General features: G+C 39.7%; 2 protein-coding genes across 2 annotated transcripts; one reads left to right on the forward strand and one right to left on the reverse strand.

The window, feature by feature from the left end:
• The first annotated feature begins 975 nt into the window (after positions 1–975).
• LOC134799766 (odorant receptor 49b-like) lies at positions 976–5,761 on the forward strand. The gene is made up of 5 exons (XM_063772178.1): positions 976–1,837; positions 2,246–2,345; positions 3,319–3,423; positions 4,425–4,580; positions 5,671–5,761. The coding sequence occupies exons 1-5, from the start codon at positions 1,029–1,031 to the stop codon at positions 5,719–5,721; spliced, it is 1,221 nt and encodes a 406-aa protein (XP_063628248.1). The 5' UTR covers positions 976–1,028; the 3' UTR covers positions 5,722–5,761.
• A 5,447-nt stretch (positions 5,762–11,208) lies between these two features.
• On the reverse strand, positions 11,209–24,684 carry LOC134800321 (uncharacterized). The gene is made up of 8 exons (XM_063772821.1): positions 24,438–24,684; positions 23,724–23,878; positions 23,184–23,294; positions 21,118–21,167; positions 13,575–13,735; positions 12,792–12,946; positions 12,374–12,484; positions 11,209–11,346 (listed from the first exon to the last, which is right to left on the reverse strand). Exons 1-8 carry the CDS (start codon positions 24,505–24,507, stop codon positions 11,293–11,295), a joined length of 867 nt encoding a protein of 288 aa, XP_063628891.1. The 5' UTR covers positions 24,508–24,684; the 3' UTR covers positions 11,209–11,292.
• Between the last annotated feature and the right edge of the window lie 710 nt (positions 24,685–25,394).

Below are 25,394 nucleotides of genomic sequence, written 5' to 3' on the forward strand. Positions count from 1 at the left end.
CTACCATACTCTTACCGTTTATTAACAATTACCCTCAAAAATACGTAAATCAATAACCTACTATTTCATAAGTACGTACAGTTTTGGTTCAGCTCATATACATTCTGAACTAGGAACCAATATCCAAAAAATGGTACTATTGCTCCCGGTCTACCCTACGTTCACTTCACAAGTTTTTATATGTAACTACCTATGTGAATTCAACTATCATCGTCGCGATCACTAGGTACACTCCACGTCACATTTTTAGGGTTCCGTACCCAAAGGGTAAAACGGGACCCTATTCCTATTACTAAGACTTCGCTGTCCGTCCGTCCGTCCGTCTGTCTGTCACCAGGCTGTATCTCACGAAACGTGATAGCTAGACAGTCGAAATTTTCACAGATGATGTATTTCTGTTGCCGCTATAACAACAAATACTAAAAACAGAATAAAATAAAGATTTAAATGGGGCTCCCATATAACAAACGTGATTTTTGACCAAAGTTAAGCAACGTCGGGAGTGGTCAGTACTTGGATGGGTGACCGTTTTCTTTTTGCTTTTTATTTTCGTTTTTTTTTGCATTATGGTACGGAACCCTTCGTGCGCGAGTCCGACTCGCACTTGCCCGGTTTTTATCATAGCTACTCATATTATTGTATCCTTTTTGAAGCCGTTTTTACTTATTTTTTAAAGATGAATTTTATTTGAGTTAAATTTTTAGACGAAGCAAAATCAATTCTCTATTTCCTACACTTGGTTAAAATATCGTCGTTTGTAACTGGATATAAAGATTAATTTGTAGAAGGGTAAGATAATGATAGCAATTAAATATTCAAGTATAAATCCAATCAGGGAAGTCTCGCACTGTTATTACACGTAACACAAATCACATGCCTGAAATATTCACCATTAAACATGCATGGCTACTGCAATTCACTGCTATAATCCTCACGCCAATTTTCGATTTATTTGATCGGACAGTTCATTTATTCGCTAGGGTCGGACAGCATTAGACTTATCTTTAGAAGCCGTCCAACGTTCAAAAATGTCGATAGAGGGATATAAACAAATTAGAAAAAAAAAATCATCGCGTTATTCACTACAAAACATGCTAAAGTGTCTTGAAGACCCTGAACACCCGTCAATGGGTCCGTTTCTCCGCTTTATAAATCTCACGGGAAACTGGCACCCGAACATGGAATTAAAATCCACCCGTTTCAAACAGGTGGTATTTTACATTACCATGACCTTTTTCTTCACCCAGTATTTAAAGTGTGTGATCGGCTTAAGTCTAAGTGCCCTCCTTTTCATTCTACAAACCCTCCCTTTTCACATGGGCACACCTAAGTGCATCTATTTCCGGAAGGACCATCATCTCTGGCAGAAACTGATCGACTATATGTCACGCACAGAGCTGCGACAGCTCTCTGGTGAAGATGAAGAAGTTATCGACGTTATGGGCGAGTATATTAGGAAGAGTAGAAGAGTAATTTACTCATTTTGGTTTATGGCTATCTGTTGCAACATAAGTATATTCACTGAGCCGTACCAGAAAAATCAAGTTGTGGAGAATGGAACGGATATTTATGTACCGCTTTTCCATTTTTACGTTCCTTTCAACCAAGAGGTTCCACCAGGATACTATTATTCTATGGTTCTTCAGACAATTCTAGGTAATATAATGAGTTCATACGTCATCTCTTGGGACTCGTTGGTAATGTCTACGTTCATATTTTTCGCTGGTCAGCTCAAGATTTCTCGCGTCTATTGTACCAAAGTTATAGACCCTGAGAACAAAGAAAGAAGTCACCAGAATATTATAAAATGTCACCGTTTCCACACGACTCTCATTGAGTAAGATATCATTTTATTAAGCAATTTATTCATAGTACCTACTTACATAGTTGGTATGTAGATGAGGACACGAGTGAAACGCACCGTAGCTATTTGCACACTGGTTTATTGATAATAGGCCTACCGCGGGGGGGCGCGGGCGCAGCCGCTACTAATCATACGTACTAATAGTGATCATTGATGAATTTCAAAGCCAAAACGGTTTATCGTCTTATATGAGATATTTTTGAGATACCTACTCCTGTACTCTTACTGCCAACTTGCTGTGCTGCCTTATATGCTAGGTCGTAATGGCCAATAGTTTAAAATAAAGTAGCCGTGATCATGTTGCTATTAGCTACAGTAGCTTTCGTTAGAAAAATAACAACGTCCTGTAACTTTTTTTGTCTCCGTCCCATCTATTTGCAGACACCAGAAATTATTCCAAAAATTGATATCATCCGTGATGTGCATATATCTCGTTGCGATATCTATCAACCTAGGATCCTGCATCATAGTAATCTCAAATGTAAGTGCCTATAATCTTCTCATTAATCTTAATCGTCTCCTTCTCATAGATTTTGTGCTGCCGGGTATCATAGTCTACGCAGAATAAATGACCCACTCGCTATTTACATTATCTTTCCCTATTATACTCGCAGCTCGCAGATGTGTTAATTAGGGTTCGATAGTTTTGATTTTTAAATGTCGTTTATAACTGGATAATTATAAAGATTAAAGACGAAGGTTTTCAGCCAGTGTGTGTTGCGGAACAAAGACGTGGTCTCACATTGGGTCTCAAAGCTCCATGCTTCGCGGTTTATCTGTGAAATTAGGAGATCAAGACTCTTCTTGATCTCAGCAAGAGTTGCCAGACTTAAGAGCCAACGGGATTGGTCATTTCTCCATACAAACGTACTCCTCGTTTTCCTCCGTGGTTTTTGAAGCTAGAGCAATGATTTTTTCAACACAGATTAATATTGTCAATATCTGTGTCGGACCGTTTTGCTTTTTTTGATATTCTTGTTTTTTAAGGCGCTAGAGCCCTTCTAAAATGGCCAAAATGGCCTAATTGACTATGCCGCAATGAGAGGCGTGGCATTCAAAACTGATATCAATGAGCCAAAAAAGCAAAACGGTCCGACACAGATAATTTCATAATCATTTAGATTTCCAAATTTGGTTACGATTGGTTAAGTTTTGGAGGAGGAAACAGAGGAGTACGAAACCTCGATTTTTGAGATTTTTACGCAGGATTTTTCGCCTTGTCCTTATCGCACTACTTTTAGGTGCCGCTTCCGTTAGCGAGACGGGTATATTTACCTAAAATATTTAAAACTCAGCTCCTGTTTCGTCTTAAGTTGCAGTGGGCGGGACATATAACTGACATAGCACATGGGGCACGAAGATTCTTGAGTGACTACGGCGAACCTTACCTATCTACTTACTTTTTATTCTAAACAAATGAAATATAATTTAATTGTTATAGTTTATCATTTCAGGCGTCAGGCGATTTACCAGCAATTATGGCGGCCATACTATTCATATTTGGCATTTTAGTCCAACTTTTGATATTCTATTGGTTCAGCAATGAAGTTACAGAAGAGGTTAGTAATAAATAAATAATAAATGGTGTTCATAAAAAAATAACATGATTTAAAACTATCTATAAACTAAACAAATTAGAAAATTAGGTACTTAAAAATGAAACGAATATACAGTCCGTTATAATAAAGATTAAATAAATACTGCGGCGGTGCGGCGCTGGCATGCCACATGCCCGGTATGCGCCGGAGTCCTCCCGAGCGCGCCGGCTGCCGGTCGCTCGCGGTATCGTGAGGGATGTTCCCTCGTCAGTTTGCGTTGCACGGAGGAGATCCTTTTCGATGATCTCCGCTACCGTCCGCCGAGTTCCGCAGGCCTTTACAAATAAATCACGCCCGTTGAGACGGGACATAATAGGGAAATGCAAAAAAAAGTAAAACACCGAAGTTCGAACGTTCTTTATGAAGAACTTAATTAGGGCTGCCAGATGGTCGGGATTTGGCGGGATTCTCCCGATTTTTAGCATGTGCTCCCAATTCCCGACAAAGTGAAAATTATCCCGAAAAACAGCTTCACGTTATAAAACAATAATTACAAGTTCCGAACTGTCGTCGAGCGAGCGAGCGACACGTGTTGATAATATAGGTAGATAATGAGAAGACATTTTTTTCTGTTTGTTCAAGATCTCAAAGAATTTATACTATTTTTATATAAAAACGTCTATGGGCAGAGCAGCTGACGTAGTGCCAATAATGTAAAATATCGTTGGTTTTAATACAATTACATACTTTAATTTGCATGATTGTTTTTCCCGACATAAGTTCCAAAATCCCGAAAAATTTATATTTTTTCCCGATAATAGCGCCTTTTGATCTGGATCTGGTAAATATCAAATATTTATATATTATTTGTACATAAGTTCCGAAAAACTCATTGGTACGAGCCGGGGTTAGAACCCGCGACCTCCAGATTGCAAGTCGCACGCTCTTACCGCTAGGCCACCAGCGCTTATTATTAATCCGTTAATCTTTTTTTTATTTTTTCGAATCTTTATTAATTACAGAGTTTATCAGTTAGCTCCGGTATATTCGAAAGCAAATGGATAACCATGGATGCAAAAATACAAAAGGAAGTAGCTTTGCTGCAGCTCACCACATCCAAACGGCTTTGTTTCAAAGCCGGACCATTTAATGAAATGTCTCTCAACACCTTTGTTGCAGTAAGTAGTGAATCTTGTGTGATTTTAATAACAAAACTTCCGTGAGACACAGACATATTAAATATATTAAAAACGGGTCACTCACGTATTTTAAGTCGAAAAACGCTCGACATGTTTCACTCCGTACCGAGGAGTGTCATCAGGAGCATGCGTTTACGGTGACGGACCGGCGCAGACTGCGGGCCGCAGCTCTCCGCGCCCGATGACTCGGCGCAGGCGCCGGTGGCGGCAGGGGGGGCGAGAAACTACCCTCATTTATGGCATTATTGTTAAATGATGGGTTGCACACAACACTCACTACGTCATTCGCTAATGGTTCGGCCACACTGTCCACCGACGTAGTATCCAAAATAGTCGGTACGGAGTGAAACATGTCGAGCGTTTTTCGACTTAAAATACGTGAGTGACCCGTTTTTAATATATTTAATATGAATCTTGTGTGAATTAAATTATACCGGGAAGTACCTATTTCAATTTAAACTTTAGTCATATTTATGTCCAGGCTAAAGGTGACACGAATATTCGGCTCGCAGGTAGGTATCCAGTCATCGATATGTATAATCTTCACATATTACACCTAAAATTAAATGTGTTCGATAAAGAAATAGTACATTACGAAAAGTAGAAAATTCGCAACGAGTGGCGATAAATTAAAACACAACCAAATAGTGTTCTAATTTAGAAAAAAAAATGTTTCGATCGGACACTATAAATTAGCACCATAAGGTAACTAAGGGTACTAGTGCTCGACATGCTAAAGCCCAATAGATGACACCTTGCTGTCACCTCTATTGGCAATGACTTAAAGGGGCCCACTGATTAACAGTCCGCCGGACGGTATCAGCCTGTCAATTAGAACAAAATTTTGACCCGATCCCGATACCGTCCGGCGGACTGTTAATCAGTGGACCCCTTTAGTTTCAAAATGACATGTAGTACTGGGACCGCGTCGAGCACCAGTACGTTTACCTTATTTACTGTAAATATTGTTTTTTATATTTGTGTTTATCATACGACTGGACTGTGCGTTGTCGCCATTATCTTCCAAGCTAAATGTAAAGTTAAATCATTTAATAATTTATTGTTTCAGATCCTAAAAACCAGCTATAGTTTCTTTACCCTACTGCAAGAAACAAAGTAGGAGCCCAAGCCCAATTCAACTTTCTACACATCCACACAAAATAACATAGTGTACTTAAGCTGTTTCTGTCTACCACTTTAATCACCATTATAAAACTAAAAAACACGTAGAATAATAAATTATATTGTTAAGTAGTACCTAGTAGGTTTGCGCCTGTACAGTCTGGGTGTATACCCAGCTGCAAAAGTGCATGGCCACTTTGTGAATTGAACTCTATTCTCTCGTTGTACCTAGAAAGAAAGTTGTCTAGCAAATCACACATTAACAGTACTCACACAATAGGTAAAACATGAACAACACAAAAGTAAACCAAAAATAAAGCTTGGATTGAATAACAATAAAATTGTCTTATTTGGTATGAATGTTATTAAATATATTAAAAACGGGTCACTCACGGAAGTTTTGTTATTAAAATGGTATGAGAGTTATTTTAAGTATCTATTTTGGCAACGTCCCTCAGTCCAATCCGGGCATTCCCAGTTAAGCATGGTTAAAGTTGAAAATGAAAGAATAATAAAATTTACTCTGGAAAGTCTTGTCAATGTGTGTTACCAGTGATGACTTACGGCTCCGAAACGTGGTCTTTCACTATCGGCCTCATCTCAAAGCTCAAAGTCGCTCAACGAGCTATGGAGAGGGCTATGCTCGGAGTTTCTCTACGTGATCGAATCAGAAATGAGGAGATCCGTAGACGAACTAAAGTCACCGACATAGCCCACCGGATTAGCAAGCTGAAGTAGCAATGGGCAGGCCACATTGCACGCAGAGAAGATGGCCGCTGGGGTCGAAAAGTGCTCGAGTGGAGACCACGGACTAGCAAGCGCAGCGTAGGACGTCCACCCACAAGATGGACATACGATCTTGTTAAGGTCGCCGGAAAACGCTGGATGCGGGTCGCTTCCAACCGGTACGTATGGAGGTCCATGGGGGAGGCCTATATTCAGCAGTGGACGTCTTATGGCTGAGATGATGACCTCTGGAAAGTCTTACCAGGGCATTTAAAATTCAAATCATAATGTATGTATGTCTTTTTGATGATTTATTAGTGCATACAAACTTAATATAATACATTTATGCAATTAGGTCGGACCTTAGGCAGGGGTGCGAAACTCCTGACTTCGGGTAAACTCGGCTCCGTTCGGCTCAGCATTGCTCCGAGCAATTATTACGGTTGACACAACTTGACGTCCCTTTGCGTGCACGACCACAGATAAGATAATGGCTTGAATTTTGACAACCCTAAATAGCCGAAAGGGATAGTGCCATACTTATATTAGAAAGGGACAGCATAATTCGACCCTGAACCGCTGTCAAACTTCGTTTTTGTAGGAAGTTTCCTTTCTGTACGGTAGTAATATCACTTATTCTGTGCATTAGGGGCCGTCTTTCAGAATGGTCTAGGAGGGATTTAATAATGAAATTAGTAACGACGAATTGATAGAATTAACTTTGATCAACAAAGGTTCGCTTCTTTCTCTTGTTTACTTGGTAATTTTAGTAATTTTTTCTAACCCATCAGCAATTTAGGAGTATTTTTTATAGAATAGCTACAGCGCAGCGCTCCCGGTTTTTGAAGAACTTATAAACAATTTTGGCCGTAGCCTTAGACCTACCACAAATGATTGAAATATCGAGCTGTATTCGATTTAACGACGTAAGTGACCTTTTATAAATACTGTATAATAATAATAATAGTTCTACATGACATCAAATCTCTTCGAACGGCCTCTACGTGTTGGATCCATATCCCCACGCACGCCTTATAAATGACCGGGCTCGAAAGAGTTTTAAAACGGAGATACAAATAATAATGATAGCCCGCGGGGGCAGCTTGCGGCAAGCTGACGGTCAGTGGCGACGTCACGGACCCCTATTCCAGAGGGCACTTTCATCTGGCCCTCGCCTCTGTGCTTGCCTTGACTGGCCGGCCAGAGTGGAGTCGCAAGAGCGGGACCTATGCTCCAGGTTGGAAGTGTAAAATGTCATAACGCCGGCGGCCTGCTGAACGGATTACCGGGATCTGGCTACCGCAGACCCTCTCGACAACCTCATAGCCACTCCAAAGTGTTGCCCTATTGTCGCACTGTGCGTGCGGCCATTGCGGGGCCCACTCAATGAGTTGGCGAGTAACCACCTGTCTTTTACAATTTTGAGACTGATTGTCACGGCAGGTGTCCGCTAGTCTCCTCCCATAGCCTGATATCCAGTCCATCTAACATTCAAATCTATAGTCTATGACCTTAGTTCCCATCGCAGCACAAAAGTGCTGCACTGCAATAGTCTTTGCACCTGGCGGGGCCATCTCCGGATGTATCACATTGTGCGTTCGGGAATGGTATCTGTAATATCTGTGGTATTAGTATCCGAAACAAATGTAACAGTATAGGACGTTTCCGAACGTAGTTTTAAAAAATTGATATGTAATGTCAAATGGGTGACCACACCCTCTTTGCCGGAAGCTTCCCTAATGATAAGTACTACTTGCTGTAAAATAACTCAATAACTAAAATAAAACATAAGTGTTCCTCCAAACCTGCGTTTCACTGAACTCCAAATACTACATGGCGCAGCCGGTAGGATTATTATTCGGGTATCCGCCACGTGTATCCCTTGCTTTTAGATTAACTTGTCTTCAAGGGCCTCTGCTCTGTTGGCTTCGGCCCCACGCACGCCTCCCAAAAGTCCGGGACCCCATGGTCCCGAGATATGGGAAGACAGACAAATAATAATGAAGCCCGCAGGGCAGCTTGTGGTGAGCTGTTGGGGAGTAACGACCCCACGGACCCGAGTGCTCCCGAGAGTCGGTCAGGGTCTCCGTCTCCGGCGTGTCTTCGTCGGTCGGAGTCGATCTCAAGGGGACCCGCAGGACTCTCAGCTCTGGCTTGCCTTCATTGGCCGTCCAGAGAGGAGTCGCTAGCGCTATATGCTCCAGGGATGGAAGTGAAAGATGCATAAAATGCGAGTTGGCACAGTGGCTGCTGGCTGGTAACAGCCACTGGGTAGAAAGCGGCGCACACCACTCGACACCCCTGACGAGCCGCTCACACCGATGTTGCTCCTGGTCGTCTTCGATACGGCAGTTTCAGGGGCCCATCTAGTCAGCGGCAAGTCACCACCTGCCTCGATAACGTGTAAAACATTGTTATGGCAGGTGTCCGACCTCTCTACATTAGCCCAGTCTCATTGTCCACCCAAACTTGAATCTATATCTATAGACCGGTATATACTGGTCACTTTTTCTACAATAGTCCCAATGCCTGCTGAGACCGGTTCATGGGTGTCTATTGTTCCGCCTGTGAACGGGTTCCAGCAGGCGTTCTACATGACATTAAAGCTCTCCAAGGGGCCTCTACGTGTTGGATCTATATCCCCACGCAAGCCTATCAAAAGACCGGGATTTATAGGCCCGTGAAATCCAAAATGGAGATACAAGAATAAGAATAAGAAGAATAATATTTGTTTAATTTAGTGGATAACATTTTAGTTTCCAATAGAGTGTTTTTCAACTTACGCTGCTCTTACACATTTAGTTTTGAAAAGTTTGTTGCAAAAAGTACTATCTGTATGTATTATCAACGCCCCATATCTTAGACCGGGAGATAGTGACACATTTTACTGGGTCATTTGTACCAGTATGGCGGTTCGTCAGGGGTCTAAGTGCGTAATGAAGGAAATAAAAATTATGGTCATAGCGCTGGTACCGGCGGCCCAATCGCGTGGGCGTTAGTCGAACGTGTCGGATAAAATACGAGTGTCGAACGATTTGTTCCACAAAAATCCTCGTATTTTCCGATAGTCCATAAAAAAGAAGTAGGCGGTAGCGTAATGCCATACTTCTCCGGTGTGACTTACAGCCCACCATACTGAGGCGATCACATTAATTTAAAAAAAACAATTCAATCATTTGTGCCAAGCTAATTTTTGCACAGGTGATCATCGTCGAGCAGCCATTCATGGACATCAGCATGCCATACTTTTCGGATGGTTCCAAATGGCCGCCATACCGCCGCAAGGGAGTTATTTTTTTTTATATTGCTAAACGATTTGTACCATCTTGAAATTTTTTTTCAACACTTTCTGTGTGATCATAAATGGAAATCTCATAATGCCATACCTGTAGGAGGTGGCAAATATGTACAATTTTTATTTTTTATTTCAAGTATGGTGCCCCTTTTTCCCCCTATTAGAAGTATGGCAAATATAATAATGGTCACATTGCATCATATAATTTCCAAAAATCCAAATGCCATACTGGTACAAATCGTCAAATTTTTTTTTTTATTTTAAGTCTTGGCTTAAGTCTCACAGTCGTCCGCCCCGTAGTTATAATCTGGAATATTTTTTTTAGGTATAATTGTATCCAAACAAACAGAATATGATGATGCCATGCTGTAAAACATTATTTTACGTATTGTATAGTCGTATTTTTGAAACGTAGCGATTAAATAAGTTTTTCAAGTATGGCAGCACTTTTTCCTCCTACTATAAGTATGGCAATTATAATAACGGTCACATTTTATCAAATACTCTCCAAAAATTTAAATGCAATACTGGTACAAATCGTTTATCAAAAAAAAAAAAAACTTAACTCCCTTGCGGCGGTATGGCGGCCATTTGGAACCGTCCGAAGAGTATGGCATGGTGATGTCCATGAATGGCTGCTCGACGATGATCACCTGTGCAAAAATTAGCTTGGCACAAATGATTGAATTGTTTTCTTTTAAATTAATGTGTTCGCCTCAGTATGGCGGGCTGTAAGTCACACCGGAGAAGTATGGCATTACGCTACCGCCTACTTCTTTTTTATGGACTATCGGAAAATACGAGGATTTTTGTGGAACAAATCGTTCGACACTCGTATTTTATCCGACATGTTCGAGTAACGCCCACGCGATTGAGCCGCCGGTACCAGCGCTATGACAATCATTTTTTTTTCCTTCATTACGTACTTAGACCCCTGACGAACCGCCATACTGGTACAAATGACCCAGTAAAATGTGTCACTATCTCCCGGTCTATCTGTATCAGTGTGATAAGCCCGCTCCACACTCGCGTCCGCGGCTTCACGCCGCGATTCGCGCACGAGTGTGGAGCGGGCTATAACCTTTAGACTTTGCACATTGTATTTTCGGTAGTCATTCTAGGTATTTTATTAGACTATCGGAGTTAATTTAAAGATAACATTTTTTATGATATCAGTTATGTATTTCCATTTATTTCTTTGTGCAACAATAACACAGGGAGTATTAAATCATCAGATCAGGGTGACAACCAAAACTCACTAATTACTGCCACGATTTCTTGGGTTCTATTATCTCTGTTCCTCTACGTATGTTCTCACTGCTTAGGGTGAAAAATTTTGTGTACTACACGAGATCAAAGTTATGTACATCTCGTGCGCTTTTGAATCCCTTACTACGGTCAAGATTCTATAGAATTATTTAATCTTTAGAAATTATAGAATCTTTCGCTTGCACGGGACTCAATATAAGCACTCGAAGAAATATGAAACTTTGATCTCTTGTTGTACAAATAACTATAATTCAAACTGGTCTGAGAGAGTGATAATGTTTACGCAGAGTAGTATCTGTAGGCTACGCCATCCCATGCGCTGTTGGTAGCCGTCTGAAAAAAACAAGTTTGCTTAATGTTCTAATAGGTTTCATATTAATAACTAAAACAATACTTTTATTTCATGTCTTTAAAGTGGAATGCAACTGTTTTGGAACCGTGATTCTGTACGGAACTCTGGTAGATAATCGAAAAAATTCCTATGCTTTTTCTCACCATGTAAAGCTTATCTTTATTCGTCAAAAACTGGTGTGAAAGTTGCATTTTATCCACAAGAGTGCAAAGTAATTTGATGCAGTTGTTTCCTCGCGTTGACTGCGGGAAACAGACTATTACTTAAGTGATAATTTTGAATGATAAATAAAAGCTTTATTTGGATTTGAATTGTAATTTTTTACAGTTAGTCCTTGCGTTGGTCTAGTGAACCTTGTTTTTGTTTCACTCGGCATTAGAGCGCCCGCTAGCTGAGGGCTTACCGCCATCCACGTTAGACGTGTTGCCTCCCTGTCACACTTACATACGAATTTACGAGTGCGACGGAGAGGCAACACGTCGAACGTGGTTCGCGGTTGGCCCTCAGGGCTATAACCGCGAAAATCGAAGTTCGCAAATTGCGGGCATTTTTCTCTGTCACTCTAATTACGCCTTCATTGGAGTAAAAGAGAAAGATCCCCGCAATTTGCGAATTTCGGTTTTCGCGGTAGCCCCTCTGGCGCGGGTGCAAGTAGCGGGCGCACGCACACGGGTGTCATGAAATCCGTCGCACGCGTCCGCGCCAATTAGCGTTGGTTGCTCATACTATTTTTCGTTAACCCCACATTAATGCTCATACAATTTTTCGTTAACCCCACATTAACCCGCTCACCCGCTCCATGCAACCGATTGCAACCGCGCCGCGCCAACTAACTAGCGTACGCCATTAGTAGAGTCTGACAAAAAAGAATAGAAATTTAAAAGTGGCATTACAGTAGTGTCGTCCCTTTTTCTTATATAAATTTTAAAGGGACGACACTACAGTATTGCCACTTTTTAATTTCTACTCTTTTTTGTCAGACTATATGATAGGTTTTTTTTAACTTACCACGACAAGTTTGTTGTCTGAAAACTGTTTCTTAAAGGTGATAGTGCGGCCGTCTTGAAACTTTTGCGTTTGCGTGACAGTGTCACCCTCCACCACGAAGGTGGACTTGCACTGGAATCAAAAACCAAATTCTATATATCTTATTTACCCAATTTAATCCGGCTATTTAAGTAATTGGACATATTTTTTACTATGTAAGTGAGTATAATTTGCACACGCCACCGATTTACCCACTCTCTTGCTTGATGTGTTTCAGTGAACTCTATTGCCTAGGTAATAAGGGTGATGGCTGGTCAATCGCCAGAATGTCTGGCATGAAGAATAATAGGTATCTGAGTTTCTCTAACTGTCCCATTTGGATAAAACCTTGTATAAATATATACAGCTGTCAGAAAAGGGGATATATGGAAATGATTACCTGATGTCCATCACCGACGGTCTCGTCCAACTCCACGCCCGGCTGGAAACTGGTAGTTTTGTTCAATAATTTCTGGGTGTAGGTATCACCATTTTTCTCCAAAATGAGTGTGGCTTTTTGGGAGCAGATTTCATCAATTTTTTCCTTTGGCACTCCTGAAAATATTGTTTTTAATTTTTATATGGAGCTCAGAAGAACAGATGCGGCATAGGATTTTTAGGGAGTACTTATAGAGGATTTTAACACATTCACTGCCCCCGACGCACATGTGCGTTCACCGTCATACAAGTTTGTTCCTAGGCCACGCCCCCTGAATGCGTTAAATGACTAACAACGCGCATGTGACACCCGTAGGCAGCAACAGCATATGGGCTCATAGGTACAATATGAGCTCAATTTCACCGTAATGTTATAAAAATTCGTCCTGTCGAAAACGTATGCGATTTTGGAACAATGGATAATTGCATAGGTTTAGCTACATTTGTTTATTGTTTGTGTATTGGGATTTCTTGTTTAATTCGCCTACAATGACGACTTCTCAGACTTACTAAAATTATGAATACATTTTTATCAAAATCGATTAAAAAACAGAATCGACAACAATTTTTTTCCCCAATCAAGAAAATAAAATGAAAATCGACCAAATAGCATCTACTTCTTAACAGAAATATGGAGCAGCGATGCAACTCAGTAAACAAACCACAAAGTGAACTGACTGCTTTCAATTCGAAATATCAGCAAAAAACTTCTAAGGAAACTTTATATGGTATTAAAAAAACTTACCCAGAGCTGCAAGGAACTCGTCGAATTTCTCGTGTTTCTCGAAAGTGAACGTTTTTCCGAAGTAAGACATTTTGTCAGGAACTTTCAGATCAAATAAGAGCACAAAGTACCGTTTATAGTCCCCACACGAGTACTGTCGGCGCCAATGAGTTGCAGTTAACCTAAATAGAATGAGTTCCCTTTTTATATTAATCTATAGACAGGTTAATCAGTTTTTGTGGGAGATTAAGATAAGCTATATATATAGATACATTTCTTCTATAGTTATCGGTAGTTTTAAGGATCAGTTTTATCAATTATCAATGTGTATGTAGTGTACGTGAAGGTGTATACTGTTCAAGTGCTGCAAAACAATTGATTAGATATGATTAGGTATTATTTGTTGCACTTCAGATTTCTGGGTCACCGAGCAGGGTGCGTTTTATGACCTGAGTGAAAAGATTTTCGTTCATTAACGTGGCTTAACGTGCGAACCATAATTGCTAACAAATTTCTATGCATGGGGTCACTTATTGAAATCAGTGTCAATAAAACAGTACCTAATAGTCATTAAAACCCAACAAGGCCTTGGAGTGTCTAGCAATAAAATGATCATATAATATAGTAGCGTAAACAATTGAATTTTGAAATTTCAGTACCCTCCCTTATTAGAGAATAAAGTATTATTGCTTGCTTAATAGCAGCAGCATAGACGCCGCAGGGTGGATTTCAAAATCCAGCGAAAACTTATGGTTCGGTCTTTATAAAAAAAACTAGTAGGTTGTGCGAGTTGCAACTTTTTTATATGTTTTTAAGAACTATTATCTTCATGTTCCTTCAATTACCATCTCCAATAACTTAATAGTTTTTTTTATATAAAATGTTTTATGTGTCTAAAATCATCACCGTCGACCGGAAAAATCTGAACCTTTTTGTTTGCAGTGAAAATTATAGCATACCTATCGTACGATTGCGATTTTTCTTTTACTTATATCTTTTCCATGTTGTTGTTTAACACATGAAAAAATATGCAATAATTCCTTCACCGAGAAAGTACATTTAAAAATATTTAAAATTTTGTCACGCATATTCGTCAACACCGTCATGGTAATGTCAATGTGAGCTTATCTCGGTGTATGAACAACGAAATACCGCTAAAGGTCCTTGCCCTATTTTTCACTTTAGTATAGAATGCCGAAAATGATTTCACTATAAAGTCACATCACTGAATCGTGAGAAATATTACGAACAAATTTGTAAAACGTAGTTTGTCACAACAGAGCATCATCACCGTTATGCTTTGGTTTAAAAAAGTTACAAATGATATATTAGAAATAATTACTGAAATGAATGGCAAACTACATGAAGTTTATTGTGTAGCATAGACATTAACTACTATTATTCGTATTCTAGAAATAAAAACAAGAAACTCTCAAATCGTCAACACCATACCCATCATCACCGGGAAAAAATGACGACCGGTGATGATTTCATGTGTATGGTGATGACGGTTCTCAGAAACTTTTCTAGTTATTTTGCTATAATTCATTATGAAATTAAGCTGTATGTTTGAAAAACGTTCTCTATGTCTTCTAACACTATATAATGTCTACCTTATAAATGTAGAATAAATGTACAAGAAGATATAACTATTTCTTTCACACTAGAGGATGCTTAGTTTTTAATTAACATTTTGACTGAAGTAGGCAAAATTTAGGTCATTTAGAACTTAGAACATATAAATGTTTTTTTTTTTTATAATCTAATAATGTAAATCGTGCAACTTAGAGTCTGTAATTGCATGTTAGTCGTGTTAAAACAAAGTATTTAAACAAGCAACATATATTAAGTTTTAAGCGACCATAGGCTACGGTACTGGCTCACTATCGTGATGGCTTTATGTTTTTTGATAATATTATATTAATTGATGTATATAATTACAGCAATTAATAATTATACCATTGGGTAGTCACCGGACCCAATACCTAACATTTTGTAACTTATGACATGCATTACAAGTAGGGGTCTTGCAACTTATAAAACACTGATTATATATTAATGTTTAGCTATTAAACAACATATATATGGATTGGGGGGTGAAGTTGCTCGCGTCCGTGGGAATTACCTTCCACTACCCCACACGTGCCCCCCGGGTGGTGCTAAACGAGTAACAACGCCGAGCATCGGGCGGCGGCAAATAACCCGACACCCTGAATTAAAGGGCGGCAACAGAGGCCGTGAGGATTAAATAACCTCTAAAAGACTGGGACGGAAAGGAATGGGACACTACCGTTACTGATTTATCCCAAGAAAATTACCATGCATAGCAACACTACACGGAATGGTTTGTCGGGCCACCCGGCTGACACCCGGCGCCAGGGCGGGTCCGGGCCCCCTGGTGTGAAATTGGCGACCGGCTACAAAACAGCGCATCGACAGGCTGTTGGTAGAAAATGGGCTACTGTCGATCAGATGCCACCAATAAAACGTAGACAAACCATGAAGGAGGTCTTGAAAATAGCTACCTGGAACGTCAGAGGCCTTCTAAAAGCCGGCAAAATTGAAATCATAGAGCGAGAGATGGAGAGGTACGGAATCGATATCCTGGGATTCAGCGAGACGCATATAAGGGAAAGTGGCCATTTCACATCTCCAACTGGCAACCTCCAGATAAATTCCGGTACACCGGATAACGTTTTTAGCGGAGTCGGCTTTTTAATATCCAAGAAGTTGTCGGAAAAAGTGATGGGATATGACACGGTTAGCGATCGAGTTGTGAAGCTCAGGATTTCAGCACATCCATGTCCAATCAACCTCATACAGGTGTATGCGCCAACACTGGAGTCATCAGTCGAAGATATAACGGCTTTCTATGCAACCCTTAGAGACGTGTATCAAAGAACACCAAACAAAGAAGTGACGGTTGTGTTGGGTGACTTCAATGCCAAGGTCGGCACGACTACACTCGATGACGATCTTAGGGACGTCGTAGGAAAATTTGGTCTAGGAGTGAGGAACGAGCGGGGACAAAGACTGCTAGACTTCTGCGCGGAGCAAGGAACCACCATAATGAACACATGGTTTCAACAGCACCCACGGAGGCTGTGGACTTGGCGCTCCCCCAATGGGAAGTATAAGAACCAGATAGACTTTGTTCTCATAGGGAAGCGATGGCGCTCTTCTATCTTAAACACAAAGACGAGACCAGGGGCAGACTGTGGCAGTGACCACCAACTTCTGGCAGTCACACTTAGAGTGCGGCTGAAGGCACCCAAGAGCAACACCATCAGGGCAACGGTGACGCTTTCTGAGTCTCAACTAGCAGCATTTAAAGAGCAAGTAAAGACCCCACTCAACGACATCGAAGTAGACGATTTTGAGTCAGCCAACGCAACTTGGGAGAAGCTGAAGGTGACACTCACTACAACAGTTCAACGAGTACGGCAAGACCGGAGTGAAAATCGCCCTAAGGCAGAATGGATGAGTGATGAAGCCTGGTCCGCTGTTCTGGAGAGGAAAGCCCTTAAAGAGAGTGGCATAACCACGGAGGAGCGGCGGCAACGTTACTCAAAGTTGCATAGCAAGGTGCAGAACCTGTGCAGAAGAGACAGAAGTGCCTATTTGGATACAGTATGCCAGGAGTTAGAGAAAAACGCCCAAAAAGCTCACGCTCGAGATATGTTTCAAAAAGTGAAATTTCTTGCAAGAGAATTTAAACCTAAGAGTTGGACAGTAGAAGATGAAAAGGGAGTGCCTATTGTTGACACGGCATTAGTACTAGAGCGATGGAGATCGTACTGTCAGAGTCTTTATAGGAGTAACGCATCCGAAGAAGGTGACGAGAGAATGGACTACAATACTAAAGAACCTGACATTCTCCTTCGGGAAGTGGAACTTGCTATCGGGAAACTAAAACAGAAGGCACCTGGCAGTGACGGAATAACAGCACAAATACTAAAACAATTAGGAAACGCCGGTACTAAACTGATCCATACCATATGCCTCAAGGTTTGGCGTACGGGCCAGTGGCCAGAAGACTGGATAGAGTCGATCGTAGTACCACTGCATAAAAAAGGATCGACACGCAAATGCGAGAACTATAGGACTATCTCGATGATATCACATGCGAGCAAAATTCTTCTCTATATTATTAAAGAGAGACTAGCCTACTACAGTGACAAAGTGATTTCCAGGGAACAAGCCGGTTTTGTTAAAAACAGAGGGACGCGTGAGCAAATATTTAACTTGAGACAGTTAATAGAAAAAAGTCGGGAATTCAACCCATACCGTTAGCACTATGTTTTATAGACTACGCAAAAGCGTTCGACTGTATTAACTGGAGTCATATGCTGCGAGTCATGGATGAGATGGGCATACCCGAGCACCTAAGGTTTCTGATTCAAAACTTATACCTAGATGGACAGTCGAAAGTAAGGCTAGATAACACCGTCTCAGGCAATTTTAAGCCAGAACGTGGAGTCCGCCAGGGCTGTATACTCTCCCCTGTACTTTTTAATCTGGTTGGAGAACACATTATGCGTAGAGTACTGGAAAACTGGAATGGCGGTGTAAAGATAGGAGGAAATCGCATAAATAATCTACGCTTCGCCGACGATACGACTCTGGTGGGATCGAACGAGGAGGAGTTAGCGGAAATGTTGAGGACCCTGGAAACAGTCAGCTTGGAGTACGGCTTGAGAATCAATAGAGGCAAGACCAAGCTGATGTTCGTAGACAGGAACAACACTGCGCCACGTACGTACGAACTCCAAGATCTGGATACTGTGGACGATTTCATATACCTGGGCTCTCTAATACGATCCAATGGCGACTGCGACAAAGAGGTGGTGCGCAGAGGTCAGATGGCAAAAGCCGCGGTAAAAAGATTGGAGAAGATATGGAAGAACCGCGGAATACGCGTGAAAACAAAAGTGAATTTAATGCGGACCCTAATCTTCTCCATCTTTCTATATGCGTCAGAAACGTGGACCCTGAAGGCAAGAACAAAGGAAAGGATTGATGCGTTCGAAATGTGGTGTTGGCGGAAAATGCTGGGGATCAAGTGGACGGACCGCCGCACAAACGAATCAATCCTTAGCCAGCTGAAAATTCGAACACGACTCTCCACTATTTGCACACAGCGCATACTTCGATTCTTCGGACACGTGGCTAGACGCGAAGATAGTCTAGAGGTATTGATAATGGTCGGTCACGTAGAAGGGAAGAGAAGTAGAGGAAGAGCGCCTACCCGGTGGATAGACACAGTAAAGGCATATGCAGGACCCAAGGCCCAGACCTGCCTGCAAATGGCGCAGGATAGGAGTGCCTGGAAGAAAGTGGTATTAAGCGTTGGTAATCACGACCCTCAGCAATGAGGATACGACTGGAAAGAAGAAGATATGGATTTAAATCATTATAGCTATTTTTAAAGTTAATTAATAAAACAACAAAAATACAAACTTGTGCAATGAATCAAACTATCAAAAAAAAGTAATATATCATAAAAATTAAGCTCATTGGTAAGCCAGTAATTTTATAATATGACATAAATACCAAGTTATGCAGTAGATAAAAGAAGATGCGGGTTTAAACTGATAATAAGAGTACAATATTGTTAATATAATTTAACATTGAAAAAACCCAAAAAAATAAATGAATACATAAATTGCCTATTTCGGAACATAAATTATTTAAAATTATACAATAAAAATACTTGTTATATATTTATTTATATGAATAAAATGTATTTTTTATAATTTTCTAAAAATAATTTATGTAGCTAGTCTTATGTTCAAAAACATGTTATTTGTAATGTTTATTAAAGTTCTAAAGTCTTACAATTAAAAAAAGTTTTTGTTTTTTTAATACGTTTTTAATACATATGTAAATTAGTTCCCAAATCGTCATTACCGTACATGCAGTGTCATTACCGTCTATAAAAGAGTCATTACCATACCATGGTTGTCATCACCATCTTGCGTTTTTATTTTCCGAAAGCGATAACTTCAAATATAAGCCACAAATGATCCTCAATATACAGCCCCCCATTACTTTACCCAGCTAGAATCGTGTTAAATTAAACATTAAAAAAAAATTTTTTTTGTATGGTGAAATTTTTTGTGCTGAAATCCACCCCGCAGCAGTAATTTCACATCACAACAGTACCGCAGCTACATTATCAGCAGTTACTTTAGTTGCCATGCGAATGTTACTTGTACTAGTCAATCATCAATTTTAAGTGGACGACCTTTACAAGTCTGTGTAATTTAATAGGTACCAGAGTCAAAAAAAAACTTATATAAATGATCATAATTAAGAACAAACAATTTATAGGTACCTACTTTATGGTCAGTATTACCTAATTATTTCCCTGAAAACATATGATCTTAAGGTCATCGATTTAAATTAAATACTTAGCCAGCAATTGCCCACTTCCCCGCCTCATTATCCCAAGGGTCGGCAAACTTTTTAGAAGAAGAGCCAATCGTAGTAGAAATCATGGACAGGATAGACATGGCAGGGTTAGTATATTGAACCTAATGAAATGTGGTTTACAAGTTTCCAGTAATCTACAAACAGATCTTAAACATTTTTTTGCATCTTAAAAGCAACCTCGCGATCAGAGGAATTTCCCCAGAACATGACGCCGTATCTTAGTGTTGATACTTCATAGGCAGTCAGTAAGTTGTATGCAGACTCGTTAACTCTTTTACTTAGATTATACAATGCATTTATGAGAAAATCTGGTGAGCTTATTAAATACAATTTCAATTTGTTTTTTCCACGTCAACTTATTGTCTAAACTTAGTCCTTAAAAATTTGTTAAGTATGTCATTTTCATCAATAATGTTATCTTTATATGACACAGTGAGATTAGGCAATTTGTTTATTCTTTGTTTATTGTGCGCTAGGATTAATAACATATACCTATGCTGCTCTTACTCACTTAGTTTTGCGTAAGGGGAAGCAGGACTTATAAACAGATTCAATATGAATTGAAATGTTTGTTACAAAATGTAGGCCGTCTATCAACGCCCCATATCTTTATCAGTGTGATGTTTTCGTTCGTTGTTCTAGGTATTTTATTAATTTTATTATATCAGAGTGCGAAAAACAAAACAAACAACAGGTTTATTTCATAACGTTTTATAAAATTGGTTCTATAGTTAATTTAAAGATAAGATTTATTATGATATCAGTTATATCCATTTATTTCTCTGTGCGACAATAATACATAGGAAGTAAATCGTCAGATGACAACCAGAACTAACTAATTACTACCACGAGTTCAGAGCCATAGTCCACCGTAGTAGAACCAAAACAAAGTTGAATTTGTGTAGGTACCTATTTTTTGAGTTAGTGAGTTTTGGTTGTCACTTGACGAAATCGTTTTGGAATGTCATAAAAGTGTATAATATTGATGAAAACTACACTTTTTAAATATCTTACTCGAGTTTTCCAAAAGCTATTATGACCTTCAACTTAAATATTAACCTTTTTTTATGATTAACATTAATTTAATTTAATTTAATTCAAACGGGTCTGAGAGAGCGATAATGTTTACGCCGAGTAGTATCTGTAAGCTACGCCATCCCAAGCGCTGGTGGTAGCCGTCTGAAAAAAAATAAGCAGTTTTGACTTATTCACAGTGTTAGTGATGGTACTTGCCATAACTATTCCAAATTTTAGGTACCTACATCAAACGGTCTTTGAGAAAAACGCATTTAACCGATTTGCAAGACCGAAGTGATCCCATAAGAGCACCGTGAACAAAGTTTTGTACGGTGCTCTAAAAACAAGATATGCTTTGTTAAATGTGTTTGATGATAATGATACTAAAATATAACGATTTCAAAAACAAATGGCATAAATTATTGTGTTTTATAGTCTGGATGAATTCTATAGCTTTAAGTTTTAATTTAATACTTGTGAAATTTAAAGTAATAATGTAGGTACCTATGTGTATGGTGTAAATACTCTAAATGTTCAAGTAGTATCTATGTGTAAGAATAGCTAGGTCCTTTTGTATTGCATAAATATGTATACAATTCCAAGTTTCACATGCCAAATGGCAAAATATAAAAAAAAAAGTTATTTATTTAGGTATGAACCCATTACATTACAATAATAATTACATGCTAAATATTATTTATAAATTAAAGCTATAAGTAGCCTATAACTTAAAAAGTAGGTACTAATTAAATTAAATTAAATAGGTGCAAAATAAATAAATTAAATAGATATTAAATATAGTGCATGCGCTGTATAAATGAATAAATAAATATTATAGGACATTTTTTTACACGAATTGACTAAGCCCCACGGTAAGCCCTGAAGGCTTGTGTTGTGGGTACTTAGACAACGATATATATAATATATAAATACTTATGTACATAGAAAACAACCATGAGTCAGGAACAAATATCTGTGTCATCACACAACTAAATGCCCTTACCGGGATTCGAACCCGGGACCATCGGCTTCATAGGCAGGGTCACTACCCATTAGGCCAGACCGGTCGTCAATCGGTCGGAGTGAGTGATTTATTCACTTGAATACATAAGTGAATACCTACTTAAATCATTAATTAACTAGATTTATTTCACGTTTTTAAGTCTGGTACTAGTAGGTTATAGAAGGATCCCATAGCTATGCATTCTTTTTCACCACACCAGCACGTAAAGCCTATCTTTATTCGGCATAAACTGATGAGATCTTAGTTGCTTTTTATTCAATAAGCGTGGCAAAGTAATTTGACACAAATTTTGAGTTTTTTTTTTAATACCACATCGGTGGCAAACAAGTATACGGCCCGCCTGATGGTAAGCAGTCACCGTAGCCTATGGACGCCTGCAACTCCAACATGTGCGTTGCCGATCTTTTAAAAACCTGTACTTACACTTCTTTTTTGAAGAACCCCATACAGTAGACCCCCGGGAAAACCTCGGAAGGGAGCTTATTCCACAGCCGGAGCGTCCGCGGGAGGAAATTCCTCTTAAGGGGCCCACTGATTAACAGCCCGCCGGAGGGTATCGGCCTGTCAGTTAGAATAAAATTTTGACAGTTCCGAACAACTGACAGGCCGATACCGTCCGGCGGACTGTTAATCAGTGGGCCCCTTTAAATCGCACAATTAATGTTGTTTAATGTTTTGGTTGTTTCGTCATGTTGGTTGGTGGAATTGACTATTACCTAAGTGATGATTTTGAATGACAAAAACCTTTTTAAAAGCGTTCATTTGGATTGTATTAGTAATATTGTATAGTTAGTATTTTCCCTGCGTTGGTGTGGTGAATATTATTGTTTCACTAGGTACCAATTAAATAAATAAATAATAAATATTATAGGACAATTTTACACAGATCGACCTAGTCCCACAGTAAGCTCAATAAGGCTTGTGTTGTGGGCACTAGACGAGGATATTTATATAATACACGTATATATAAATACTTATACATAGAAAACATCCATAGCTCAGGAACAAATATTTGTGATGAACACACAAATAAATGCCCTTACCAGGATTCGAACCCGGGACCTCCTGCTTCGTAGGCAGGGTCACTACCGACTAGGCTAGGAGGCCGTTAAAAGGCCGCAATTAGGTATTCTGATAAGTTTATTTTAACTTACCACGACAAGCTTGTTGTCTGAGAACTGTTTCTTAAAGGTGATAGTGCGGCCTTCCGGAAACTTTTGCGTTTGCGTGATAGTGTCACCCTCCACCACGAAAGTGGTCTTGGACTGGAATCAAAAAAATATCTTATTTATCCAATTTAATCCGGTTATTTAAGTAATTAGACATATTTTTATTAGGTATACGCTTGGTGTAACAATACCATATCCTGCTTTAACACTTGCTACGAATTGGACAGACCCACTGATATAAAAAATGTTTTGCGAATACAGACTTTCACAAATATTGGTTGCTATATTTTCATATAAAAGAGTATAATACGGCCTCACACTTAAAGGGGCCTCGCGGAAGCCTCGCCCACGGCTAGATTAGTTCACGCTACGCCACTGGTAATAAGGGTGAGGGCTGGTCAATCGCCAGAATGGCATGAAGAATAGTAGGTAATCTGATTTTCCCTAATTGTCCGATTTTGATAACACTTTGTATAAATATATACATTTGCCAGAAAAGGGGATATATGGCTAATTATTAAGTACCTGAACACCATTTCTGACGGTCTCGTCGAACTCCACGCCCGACTTGAAACTTGTAGTTTTGTTCATATATTTCTGGGTGTAGGTATCTCCATTTTTTTCCAAAACGAGAGTGGCTTTTTGGGAGCAGAAGTCATCTATATTGTCCTTTGGCACTCCTGAAAACAATATTTTAAATCAAATCAAAATCGTTTCATTTCATTCATTCGTTAATTTTTGTTATAATTATGGTGCTCAGATTTTTAGAGAGTACCTAGGTATCTACTACCTATAGTCATCGAAATTACGTGGTTTATCGGGTGGCACTTGCACTATTTAGGGCATATTTTCGTTTTTTTTTTCGTCAGATTCCGATAAATCGAATCGAATAGATAGATAGAGTTCCCTATTCTGTACAATTTAAGCGCAATTTCATCGTATGTCCGAAAATCTTCCTGTACCTAAATTACGACAACGTATCGGATTTTCGTAACTCAATGAAAAACTACAAAAATGTAGTACCAAAATTAATACTTATAAAAATCGGACAAAAAAATAACACTTACGAAAACAAAATAAAAATCGGTCTATTAGCATTTGCTTCATCATTATTTTAAAGAAAGATGATGCTATCGATGCAACTCAATAATAAATCACGATGTGAATTGACCGCTTTCAAAAGAAATGTCAGCAAAAAAACATGCAAGTATTATATTAGGTATTATAAAAAAAACTTACCCAGAGCTGCAAGAAACTCGTCGAATTTCTCGTGTTTCTCGAAAGTGAACGTTTTTCCAAAGTAAGACATTTTGTCAGGAGCTTTAGATCAAGTAAATAAGAGCACAAAGTACTGTTTATAGTCCCCACACGAGTACTGTAAATACTGTAATCTACTTAGGATGAGTCCCCTTTTATATATTAATATAAGACAGGTTAATCAGTTTTTTTGGGAAATTAAGATAAGCTATATACAGATAAGCTTCTTAGATAGTTATCGGTTGTTTTAAGGAGCAATTCATGGCAGTTCGCAGTTATGTTATCATAAGTAGGTATATGTACCTCTATAAGTAGTATACGTGAAGGTGTGCATTGTTCAAGTACAAAAAAAAATGATTAGATATGATAAGGTATTATTTGGTGCATTCTAGCATGAGTTGCGTTTTCGCGCGCGAGTCCCTGCTTGAAGTCGCGCTAGATGTATGGACTGATGGAGTCGCGCGCGAGTCCCTGCTTGATTTCGCGCTAGATGTATGGACTGATGGAGTCGCGCGCGAGTCCCTGCTTGAAGTCGCGCTAGATGTATGGACTGATGGAGTCGCGCGCGAGTCCCTGCTTGATTTCGCGCTAGATGTATGGACTGATGGAGTCGCGCGCGAGTCCCTGCTTGAAGTCGCGCGCGAGTCCCTGCTTGAAGTCGCGCTAGATGTATGGACTGATAGAGTCGCGCGCGAGTCCCTGCTTGAAGTCGCGCTAGATGTATGGACTGATAGAGTCGCGCGCGAGTCCCTGCTTGAAGTCGCGCTAGATGTATGGACTGATAGAGTCGCGCGCGAGTCCCTGCTTGAAGTCGCGCTAGATGTATGGACTGATAGAGTCGCGCGCGAGTCCCTGCTTGAAGTCGCGCTAGATGTATGGACTGATAGAGTCGCGCGCGAGTCCCTGCTTGAAGTCGCGCTAGATGTATGGACTGATAGA

This window comes from Cydia splendana, chromosome 19 (assembly GCF_910591565.1).
Source record: "Cydia splendana chromosome 19, ilCydSple1.2, whole genome shotgun sequence".
NCBI lineage: Eukaryota > Metazoa > Arthropoda > Insecta > Lepidoptera > Tortricidae > Cydia > Cydia splendana.

Bases quoted from the DNA above. Each gene is read 5' to 3' on its own strand.
- LOC134799766 (XM_063772178.1), top strand. From the start codon at position 1,029: ATGTCGATAGAGGGATATAAACAAATTAGAAAAAAAAAATCATCGCGT. The intron at 3,424-4,424 runs GTTAGTAATAAA...TATTAATTACAG, and splicing joins GCAATGAAGTTACAGAAGAG to AGTTTATCAGTTAGCTCCGG. The intron at 4,581-5,670 runs GTAAGTAGTGAA...TTATTGTTTCAG, and splicing joins CTCTCAACACCTTTGTTGCA to ATCCTAAAAACCAGCTATAG.
- LOC134800321 (XM_063772821.1), bottom strand. From the start codon at position 24,507: ATGTCTTACTTTGGAAAAACGTTCACTTTCGAGAAACACGAGAAATTC. The intron at 23,879-24,437 runs GTAAGTTTTTTT...TATTGTTTTCAG, and splicing joins CGAGTTTCTTGCAGCTCTGG to GAGTGCCAAAGGACAATATA. The intron at 23,295-23,723 runs GTACTTAATAAT...TTTTGATTCCAG, and splicing joins CCGTCAGAAATGGTGTTCAG to TCCAAGACCACTTTCGTGGT.